We start from the raw sequence: 11,818 nt of genomic DNA on the forward strand, positions 1-11,818 counted from the left end.
TGTGGACAGCATGGAGAGGGTCCAGAGGAGGGCCACTCGCATGATCAGGGGACAGCAGGGCAGGCCCTATGAGGAGAGGCTACGGGACCTGAACCTGTTCAGCCTCCAAAAGAGAAGGCTGAGGGGGGGATCTTGTGGCCTGTTACAAACTGGTCAGGGGGGATCAGCAGGCATTGGGGGAGTCACTGTTCCCCTGAGCACCGCCAGGAGTGACCAGGAATAACAGTCACAAGCTAGCAGAGGGTAGGTTTAGGTTAGACATCAGAAGGCGCTATTTCACAGTCAGGGCAGCTAGGGTCTGGAACCAATTTCCAAGGGAGGTGGTGCAGGCTCCTACCCTGGGGGTTTTTAAGAGGAGGCTAGATGAACACCTTGCTGGGGTCGTTTGACCCCGGTACTCTTTCCTGCCATGGCAGGGGGTCGGACTAGATGATCTGCTAAGGTCTCTTCCAACCCTAGAAACTATGAAACTCTTGTGATTCATTAGTGTTGTTCCGAGTAGAATCTGGTCTAATTAAGTCCGTTGGTCAACAGTTTTGTTTCTAAGTGAAGAGGAGACAAAGATGCAAATTTGTACAACTGTGACAAGATATAGAGCTTGGTTAAAATGAATATTGAAAACGTAGCTTGTGTTCAGGTTGCACCTCATTTAAAAGAATTGGTAATTTAGTGTTAGTTTTACAAATGTTCTGTATGTAAGTGTTTCTTGCTACCTCTATGTATGGCATTTTTATCCTCCCCCCACCCTCCCCAAAGTTTTGCTTTCATTTCAGAGGAGAGAAATGAAGCTTCTGGACTTTGAAAGCTCAGGTGCTTTTATCCGTTTCTTTTCTTGATAGATTTATGCCTAGAGTGGAGATAGTGCAGAAGCACAACACTGCAGCCAGAAGACTCTATATCCGAGGCCATAATGGAAAGATTTACCCGTATTTAGTGATGAATGACGCTTGCCTGACAGAGTCTCGTAGAGAAGAACGTGTATTACAGCTCCTTCGCCTTTTGAACCCCTGCTTAGAGAAAAGGAAAGAAACCACAAAGAGGCATTTATTTTTCACAGGTATGGTAAGAGGAAGTATTTAGATTATTGAGGAGGAGGGGGGGACTAAAGAGAATTAGTCCTTAAAGTTACTTGAGAAGATCTTCTGATAATTTAAACTAAAACTTTAAATCGGAGTACACCAGAGTAAATCCTACCCCCTTCCAGGTGATTAAAGGATCTCCTGGCTCTGAAACTCCACATCATAAAGAGGAAAAATATAGGAGGATGCACAGGGTCTGGGGGAAGGGCAGGGTTAGAGAAAGTTACAAATGCTTACTGTGTGGTATAATTTATCTGTCTTGAGTGGTGTCCGAGGCAGAGGCTGAGCTGCATGATGTGTTGCTGTGGAAATAAGTAGTCTTATCCCATGGCAGGTACTTAACAGATGATGATTTTTTTTTTTGGCTTGTGTTTGAAAATTTTCTCCCTCTCTTCTAGCTAGCCCATAGGAAAGCTTTTGCATCTGGAAGATAGCTCTTCTTGTAGAACTTTTAATTCTGTACATTCTTTCTAAATTTTCCCTATGAGGCCATTACTAAATAATTCTGACTTTTAATAATAAACCTACAGTATTGTGTAACATGGTGTATATATACACATGTATATGTATACAATTTTTTCATACATTATACTACCTAATTTGAGTTCAGTAAACTACATATGACACAGACCTGGTCTTGTGCTTCCTTCATGCATGCGTGTAAAGACCTTGCTTTTGTTACACTGCTAATTTTGGAAGATACCCGATGTCCATGCTACAGCCTAGAAATACTTGGACAGTGTAGAGCAAAGATGGGCAACCCCCAGCATGGATGCTAGAGCGTGGTGTTCAAAGGCATTTTGCTTGGCACATGCACCTCTGGATGGATGGTGGGAAAGGGGCTGGAGCTACACTGCCACAACAAGGATTGGGCCCCTCGTGATTCCCCTGCTGCCCACCCTTGGCATGCCAACATCTTACAAGTTGAGGTTGCGGGTGCTTTTGATACTCTGCCCAAAATGTTGTCAACCCCTGCTGTAGAGTTAAAGAACATAATGATCACAGCCTTGCCTCTCCTCTGTAAGATGTCCCTTTGCATGTGCAGCCTCACCTACCAGTTTGACTTTTAGATGCGTAACTATGGATCTTTTGCATGGCATGCAGAGTCTTAGTTCTTTCCCTGTGTCCACGTGCACATTTTTCTGCTTTCATGCTATGATTAACAATAATTTCAGTTGTCCTGATGCAGTTGCAGAAGATGCTTCTGTTGACACTGCCCAGATCTTTGCTTGGCAATGTAAATAAGAAGTCCAAGAAGTTAATTTTCGACATTTTCCAATTACTTAAATTGTTGGGAAGTTCCAGCTGCCAGCTAAACAACTTTGAATGAAAATAAACTGGAGATATCTTGGGATAACATGAAGCACTTAACAGTGGTGTGCAACTCCACTGACATACAGCTAGTTGGGGTGGAGGGTAGCAACTGAGTTGAGGACGAGGGAATGGTAAAGATGCCATCTCACGAACTTCTGTAGGATATTTTTAGGAGTGGTCTTCATATCATCTTCTCTTCTACATCCATAGATCCTTGTCTTTTTAACTATGTATATCTGATTTGCAGGTTTAACAATGGACTTGGTTAATTAGATGACATAAAGTGAACTTGCAAATAATTACAGGTTCAAAAGCAAGATGCATCTTAAAAAAAATAGCCCTTAATGTCCACAGAGAAGGACCCCATTCAAAATGTTCAGCCACAAAATGCTCATGGAAAAGGCACTGTGTTCATCAAATTAATTGAATAGGTAGATGTAGAAAGAAATGTATTTTCCAAAAAAGTAAATATCAATTGTTGGTCACAAATCAGGCAGAATATGTCGTACAATGTCCAGCTTCAGTTGGAGTCATTTAATGTAATAAAAAACAATTCTATCAACTAACTTAATATGATTAGTACTTAAAATTATTTTTTTCTTAAAACTACTGGAGAAACTTGCACTTTCTTAAAATTCCTTAGGGGAAGAACTATCTAGGGGTTATGTAGCGGAAGGCAAGTATGTCATGCTCAGCTGAAATAATTAAAAAGTCAGGAGATTAAAACTCCTTGAAAGATTTATTTGCTGATGGAAATGGAAACTAATCCTTAAATATCAGACAAAATATGATAAATGCAATGCAGTGTGATTTGGAAAAGGAACTAATCATAAACTATAATCTCTTTTTGAAAATTTTCCCCACACATTTTTCCTGTTGTATTGCGCCATACTACAGGATGTGTGCAGGCAGAAACTGAAGTCTTTCCCCTCAGAGACGAATTAAAGCAAAATGGAAGGATCAGTTCTTAGTGACATTTGTTTGCCTGATACAAAGTATGGATGTTTTTAAGTTATTGAACAAAAAAGGCTTCAAAAAGTTTAAATCAAGTCTTAGCATTTTTTTTATAATAAAAAATGAACAGAGGTTAATAATTCTTTTACTTTCATGACTGGCTGTGAAACAATCTACCCTGGTGATCAAAGGATCAAGATTGCATAATCTTAATGTCTCTGAAAAGCTAGTGGCAGAACTCTAAAACAAGTGCAGAAAGCAAAACCCAGAATCTGTGGATCAGCACCCGGGAGTGCTGAACATCATCTCAAAACCTAAGTATAGTAGTGTACATATCTGGCTGCATTGTGGTCAGAATTCCAAAAAATCCCTCAATTCCATTGCAAGCTGATGCAACTTAAGTTCCTAAATCACTTAGTGCTTTTGAAAATGTTACTTTCCATCTTTTCAGTTAAGTAAACAGCCTAATTGTAAAAGTCTCTTCCGTTATAAATGCTTGCAATGTTTTCCTCTCCAGTTGTGGTTCTCCTGAATGCTTTATTAAATATTAAGGGTTTTTGTTCAAATGTTGGAGGTTTTTTTTCTGTTGGAGGGGTACTAGAGTGATTTTAATTGGGTACTGTAAATATGTATTCAAAGCAGGTAAATTTCTATTTGAATAAAAATGCCACCTTTTCCAAACAAGATTCATAGTAGGAATCCTGAATCCCTTGGTGCTTTTGGTCTCTCTCTTTGTTTTTTTAAACTAATGCTATAACATGATTTTTCCCCACTTAAATACATCATGCAAAGAAATCTAGTAAAAATAACAAAAATGCAGCTTTCATCCTTTTTTAAACCAAGCTCTTGAGTGTGCTATGAGTGTAATAAAAATCTTCACTTGACACACTTCAGTTGATTATCACAGCAGTGGTTAAGGGCTTATACTTGCATGTTAATTCTTCAGATTGTTTTAGTGTTTTGGTTATGCATTAACCTTTTTTTCTTTTATTTTTTTTCCCATTTCCAAAATTATTTTTAGTCCCTCGTGTTGTAGCAGTCTCTCCACAGATGCGTCTGGTTGAAGACAATCCCTCTTCTCTTTCCCTGGTGGAGATATATAAGCAACGCTGTGCCAAGAAAGGCATTGAGCATGACAACCCTATTTCTCGTTACTATGACAGACTGGCAACAGTCCAAGCACGAGGGACTCAGGCTAGCCATCAGGTATTGAATATGTGATTTAATATTATTCAGGCTTACTTCTTAAGGACGCTGTGACACTGTGCTTTGCTTTCCTCTTTTGTATTTGCTACAAATATTGCATGTGTGTTATTAATTGTAAAAAATGTAGTCAAGCAACTCCTTCAGGGATTTTAGCTGTCAAAAAAGCCTCACCGCGTCTTCTGCTTATGCAGTTAATAAAGCTTTGCATGGTTGTGAAAAGGTATCAGTTGAAAACACTAGAAGCCAAGCTCCTGTTTCCACATAAATGGGTACAATATGGCAAATATGGTACAAGCTTCTTTGTGTTGTTCTACAAAGTGCCCAAATTTCTCAGCCAGCTTTGTTTTTTAGATGCAAAGGTATCAGTCGTCAGTTCTGACTTTTGAATGTGAATGTCTGCTCAGAGCACAGCTAAAACCATTTTATCAGACTTGAACGGAAACCATATTCCATTGTCATTGGCTTGGACCCCAATTCATGTTAGTACCCGGCAAGTGCAAGGCCCCTTATTCCACTGTAACCTCCATGAGGCATCAGACTTTGATAGTAGAGGGCATTTAATATTTCTTTTTAGCATGCACCATGCCATTCCTATGCCATTCTAATTGTTAAAATACACAATATGTTTGTCTGCTGAATGTTGTCTGCTGTAAACCAGTCTCTCAGCCTTTCTGTGTTACAAAATAAAATGAAGTGTTACATAACATCTGTTTCTATTTTGAGGATTGTACCTTGAGGTTATGAAACTTAGTCTTTTTAACAGTCATTTAATTGAAGCCAGGATGATTTTCATTCTCTTTTCCTTGTTGCACAGCAGATTCTAACTTTATTTCTTTTTCTAATTAATTAGGTTGGTATATGCTACAGTAATTAAATATGATGGGCTGTTTGTGGACTCTGGAACCCAGAAAAGGCTGAACTGCACAATGTACAGTTTCAGAAATAATTGCAAGCCTTTTCTCTGCTTTGGCAGTAGCGCTCTACCACCATGGAAGAGAATTCTTTGCCTCGGCTCTTTTATTCGACAGATTTCTCCCTGCCACTTATTTAGGAAAAACACCTTCCATTTTCTCTTACAAAGAAGCCCCTCTATAACCAGAGACAGACTGTTTTTTGTATTTGTCAAATGTTAAGTCCCTTGTTACAGTGATACCTGCCATCTGTAAATGGGGCCGTAAGTGAAGTCTACTATTTTTGGTCTTCACATAATTATTCTACAAAAAACACGTCCACATGTCTCTTGTCTCATCTATCTTTCATCATCAACCTGTTTGAACAACCTTTTCACTTTTTTCGTAAACTGTGGGGGCTAGATTCAAAATCCTTTGTAATGGGAGCTTCCAAAATGAACTTCTTGTACTAAGTTTCTAGACTACACGTAGTCTGAGGACCTTACCAGCTTTGGAGCCTTTGAAAATAACGGATGGAAGTGACAAATATACATATCAGGACCCTAGAAGGAAGGATTTTAATTAGTCTGCAAGGGGCTTTGGCAGCTTAGACTGAAGTCAGCCACCCTATTAGGTTTCTTAGTGCTTTTTTTCCCTCGGTAAATGAAACTCTGCAAGGAGTTTCTGATTGTGGGGGCGTGGGATGTTTAGTAGGATGAATTGGTGCTGGCTATAGAAATGAATGTGCAGCAGAACTTGATTTTGAAGATGGAGCTTGTAAAGTACTGCTCCATTAGTCTGCCATATGGAAGTGCAGTGGAGAGGTGTAGCAAATGTCAGTTTATTTTGCTTCTGGCTTGTTTGAGGGGCTTGCTAGAAGGTACAGTAATTGACTCATCATAACTGTGTAGTCTCTGGACTTCTGTCATCTCGAAGCAGCTTTCTGGCAGCAGCTCTGTCGACTCATATGACAATGAAACATTTTTTAAGATGGCTTTGGAATGACTTTGCTACTCTGTGGGATATACACTTTCAAAATTGGTAAATATGTTAACAAGAGGCAAGGATTTTGTAGGGCAGTATCTTTTACTGGACCACATATGTAGTTGGGATAGAGTTAGAGAAGCTTTCAAATGCAAGACGTTCTTTCTCAGGTCTTGCATTTGAAAGCTTCTCTCTGTATCGACTACATAGTTGGTCCAGTAGAAGATATCACTCTAAGAAATCCTTGCCTCTTGCATAATTTCTGGACCATCATGGCTACAACGTCACTTTTGTGCTACTGTAAGTATGTTCACCGGAGTCAAAAAACTACTAGAATAAAGACCTCTACTCAAGATGATCTCACCTGTAAGAGTGGCAGTAAGGAAAGAAAAGCTTGACAATACTAAGATTTAAAAATAATTTGTCATCATTGAATTTGTCTTGCTTTTAGGTTCTTCGTGATATACTGAAAGAAGTACAAAGTAATATGGTGCCACGCAGTATGCTTAAGGAGTGGGCTCTACATACATTCCCAAATGCCACAGATTACTGGACGTTTCGAAAGATGTTTACTATTCAGTTGGCATTGATTGGCTTTGCAGAGTTCATCTTTCACTTAAATAGGCTCAATCCTGAGATGTTACAGATTGCCCAGGTATATTTTATGCATTAAAGATGCACATTGTTATCTTCTCTGATTAAAACAAAGTTTTCTAATTTACCTTTAGAAATGAATATTGCATGCTAAATTGACAAGCATGAGCATAATCAAAAGCATTTCAGTAGGCCTGCCTTTTAAAAATGTGGTTATGCGCTGTATAAGCAGCAGTAAAAAATGGTAATTGTGCACACTTTACCCTCTGAAGTCTCAGATTTTGGAAGGAGACCTTACTCATTAAAAACAGTTTAGCAAACTCTAAAAACTTGCAGATGTTTGCGTCGACGTGTGGAAACTCCTTTCTTCACAAACAACTTCAAGTTTTTCTGTGTTAAATATCAAGCAGTTAAATTAATTAAAACAAAACAAAACTTGTTTTAGTGCTTCCAGTTCCCATGGGGTATATTTATTTTCTAATATTCTTCATTCTCACTTTCATTTATGGCATTGGTATCCAGTCAAAATACAGCTCCCATTGCCACTTTATTTTCTACTTGAAATAAGCATTTAAAAATCACGCTTGCCAACTTAGTGGAGCAAAGGTGGTATATATTAAAATCTTAATACAATTTTAATGCGTGGAGAGTTATACTCTGCACAGCAATTAAAAGATTCCTTAATCCCCACTATGTATCCATAACTTTCAGGTGCTTACCCGAGTGAACAATGGAGTACTTTATTCAGATGCAAGCAGAATGAAGATTTATCTTTCTGCCCCTAATCCCTCGCCCACTGCCACCACAAAAGACCCCATTCTTTAAGGTTGATATTCTGATACCATATATTTAGCATAGTTTCACTGCACATGTCGTGTGAGAGAATACTAGACATCCCAAATTCCAGACGGCCATTTTTTGTTAAAGTGGCAGCATCTGAATAAGTGGCATTTTAAAATAGGGTCTTTTATTCTTCCATATACAGCTTTTGCTGCATTTTGGTCATAATACTGAATCCAAGGGAAACAGTTGATGCATGTGGATTTAGCTTGAAGTATCACTTCCAGATAACTTTCTAATCTGGGTATTTAACACTAAACAAATGTCTGTCTTCCAATGGCTTCAGAAATAGATTTTCTGTCCCTTGTTGAAAGTTTCTTTCCTGTGTTTCACTTAAAACATCTAGGATACTGGGAAACTAAACGTAGCATACTTCCGATTTGATATTAATGATGCTACTGGAGATCTGGATGCCAATCGACCAGTCCCATTCCGTCTAACACCAAATATTTCTGAATTTCTTACTACTATTGGGGTCTCTGGACCATTGACTGCATCGATGATTGCAGTTGCTCGCTGCTTTGCACAGCCAAACTTCAAGGTATGTACAGTAGTTATTCTCAAACAGTGTCCACTGGTATGTTATAATTTCACTGTAATAAAAATGCTTTGTAGGTTGGTATGCATGGCTAAGGTAATTAGGTACTGAACTGAAGTATGTGAATGAACATTGATCAGTTTTAAGACATGATCACATAAGTGCCATTTATTTTGAATACAAGTTAAATGCTGACAAATCCACGCTAACTTTTTAAAACTTGCAACAGGAGCAATACATGAGTCAATTGAAATTGCTGCAGTTCACTTGCTGGAAGGAATACATACAATGAGAATAACATCATCCTAATTTGTACCAATTGTTTTATCATTCTAGCCTTAAATCTTTGCAGATCTAGCAGCAGTAGATAAAGTGCCAAATGCAGCATCATTTACATACTTCAGAATGTCGTGCACAGGAATACATCTTGGTACTTTCTTAGCAGAATAGGATGCTAACAATAAAGTAGTGTGCCTTGCTGCATTCTGGCTCTTAGCAGGCTGTAGTTTGCTAAGGAAATGGATAGTTTGCTTTTAAATTGTAATGCTCTATAAAATTGAACCACCTTGCACTACAGGCAGCAATTTCCACCAAACAAGCACTGCACAAAAAGTACTTAAGAAACTTTTTTCCAGTTGTGTTTTTAAAATTTATATTGACCAGAGATCCTGGTGTTGAAATTTGCCTTCTCCATGGAGCAGAAAGCAAGTGATACATGCTTTCTCCATAATTAAAATGCATCCTGATCAAATTACCTGCATCGTCTGCCTAAGTATACTTGGCCTATAATCTTTCAGATATGGCCTTTAATTTGGATGTTCATAGATATCCAGCTGGAAATAGGGCTGACTGCTGGGGGGCCACAGCTTCTATATCCCAGGCTTAATTCAAAATTTGGGTGCTCAGGACTTCCATTAAAAGTGAGCAGCTGGGAGCACAGGTCACTTAAGAAAATTTTGGTTGAAGATTTTAACTTTATATAAAAATTAAAGTTATTAGTATGTTTTACAGATGTCAATGAAACCTATAGACTGTGTGTGTGTGTATGTGTATTTTGAGAGTAACATAGGTTAAATTATTTAGTCATTACAGGCAAACGTTGAATTTTGAACTCCAAATCTCTAGGGTGTTTAGAAGGACTGGGATTTACAAGCAAGCGGTAATTCTTAGCATAAGAAGATCAAGACTGCTGGAATGTACGTTTCTATCAAGAAATCAACTGCCAAAACAAGAAAGAAAATAGGAAACTTTTTCTTGGGCATTTCTTTTTCACTCAGTAATGCCAAAACGGTCCTTAGGATATCAGCTGGCTTGAGCCTTCAGAATCCTGTTCATAAACTGTTTTGTTTTTTAAAAAACAAACCAAAAACTAAAACCTCTCAAAAAATAAATCAGGAAATTACAACGCTGGGGCAAGAACCACTAATTATGTTCAGCTGAAATATGCTGCATTTATTTAGGTAGAAAGGATGTGGGACCATGAATTCTTTTCCAAACTTTAGTGGTGAGATTTTAAAGCTGTCTGAACTCAATAACTTCAAGCTAACATAACATATAAATCATTCAACAAGTTATTTCCATTATAGGACAATGTTTTTCTTGCTCTAAACATAATGCTGCTGCTCAGCAAAAAATAGCATCTGTTGAAAAAGCATAATAAATATGCACTACAATGTAACTTAAATATGTAGTGCCCTGAGCTTCTTTTTCCTGCAAGTTTGTTGGTTTGTATGCGTGTTAGATGCATGTAGAATATACAAAATTCAAGTATGTTTATATCAGTTTGTATAGTTATATTGATATATTTTGTCTTGTCATTCAAATTAGTTCTCATTTCTGTAGGGGAACCTTCATTTTTATCCACTGGTTTTTAAAATAAAAATCTCTTTGGAGAAGAAATATTTTGTTTAACAATGTTTAGAAGGCTTACTGCGGTCCAGTCATTTCAAGGAGTTAGAATTAGAGAGGGAGCTAAAACGTCAAGATGCAATTTTATTGCAGTTTAGCTAAAAATCTATAATCCCTCGACAGTTCTTCTAGTTAAACATAATTATCTAATTCTCTTCTTCATGCAGGTTGATGGCATCCTGAAAACTGTGCTCCGGGATGAAATAATTGCTTGGCACAAGAAAACGCAAGAGGATACTTCCTCTCCACTCTCAGCAGCTGGACAACCAGAAAATATGGACAGTCAGCAGCTGGTTTCACTAGTTCAGAAAGCTGTTACTGCTATCATGACTCGACTTCATAATCTTGCTCAGTTTGAAGGAGGAGAAAGTAAAGTCAACACTCTAGTAGCAGCTGCAAATAGCCTGGATAATCTCTGTCGTATGGATCCTGCCTGGCATCCATGGTTGTAACTTGAAATTTAGCTAGCCTTTTTGCTGCTCTCTTGTCTTGTGAGCCATGTATTGTGTTGAGAAGAGAATGTGAAGAATTCATTTCAAACCGTGACTTACCTGTCACACTGCCTGTTGTCAGTCTTTATTTTAATCATGTTTACAGAAGTAGTACAATTTTACTGTTTTAATTTCTTGAAAGGGATTTTCATGTACAAAGAAATATGCTGTTTATAACGCAAAGGCAGTGTTACAAATAGCTTAAAACAAGAGGAGGAGACATGCATAGTGTACAGAAGAATCTTATTTTACGACGAGTGCTGTGATTCTGGCGCTGTTAGGTTATTAGGAATAGCAAATCCTAAATCAACAGTATGTAAACTTTTTATACGCTTTAAGAAATCAGTATTCCTAGTTCCTGAATTTTACTTGGTGACATTTTATTAAATCGCTGTCCTTCATTTGACTATAGTGAAGGCATGCATGGACTGTTTTAATTCTTTCAGAACTTTACATGAACTAAAGTGGTTTGTACAGAGATTTTTCTAACGAATGTATAGAAGTAATGTTTTTGCTAGGCCCTTAGTAACAATGATAAAAATTGTATTGGCTTTTCTTGGAGCACAATTTATGTACAGTAAAAAGTGCAAGTCAGTTTGCTTATTTGGCTTAGTAATTGACACTGTATTAAAAGGAATTTATAAAAAGGCAAGGAAAAATTTCTCCATTGATGCGTATGTTTGACAAACTGATTAGAAAAGCAAAGAGCTATCAAATGAACCTCTCCCAATTTTTTTGATGTTTAGCTTTCTGTTGCAGCAGGTTCTTCAGAATGAACCTGCTTTGGTTTATCTTTGTAATTTAAAAAAGATGAGTTTAATGTTTTATTTGAGTCTTTCTGTTGTGTTAGCATTTTTATAATCTTCAGTGTTGAGATTGTTGTACTTAAATTTGTACAGAGTGCTTTTTTTTTTTTTCAAAATAAATATTTTTAAAAATGCTTTCTGGTTTTAATTTCAGTTCAGTGTATTTTTAGGGTACGGTAAAATGAAACAAGTGAAAAAGGCTTAACAATGTGGG

At 37.6% G+C, this 11,818-nt stretch overlaps 1 protein-coding gene across 4 annotated transcripts in view; it reads left to right on the forward strand.

The window, feature by feature from the left end:
- The window catches only part of TRRAP (transformation/transcription domain associated protein), a 193,842-nt gene extending 182,103 nt beyond the window's left edge, over window positions 1-11,739 (forward strand). For all 4 annotated transcript variants that reach the window (XM_019512890.1, XM_019512892.1, XM_019512891.1 and 1 more), the window contains 5 exons: window positions 840-1,057; window positions 4,369-4,553; window positions 6,879-7,082; window positions 8,208-8,402; window positions 10,475-11,739. In XM_019512890.1, the coding sequence (XP_019368435.1) occupies window positions 840-1,057; window positions 4,369-4,553; window positions 6,879-7,082; window positions 8,208-8,402; window positions 10,475-10,759 (1,087 nt within the window). In that variant the 3' untranslated portion in view covers window positions 10,760-11,739. The remainder of the gene's footprint in view (window positions 1-839; window positions 1,058-4,368; window positions 4,554-6,878; window positions 7,083-8,207; window positions 8,403-10,474) is intronic.
- Window positions 11,740-11,818: the final 79 nt, after the last annotated feature.

Source organism: Gavialis gangeticus, unplaced genomic scaffold, assembly GCF_001723915.1.
Source record: "Gavialis gangeticus isolate Ggan-Ray unplaced genomic scaffold, GavGan_comp1, whole genome shotgun sequence".
NCBI lineage: Eukaryota > Metazoa > Chordata > Crocodylia > Gavialidae > Gavialis > Gavialis gangeticus.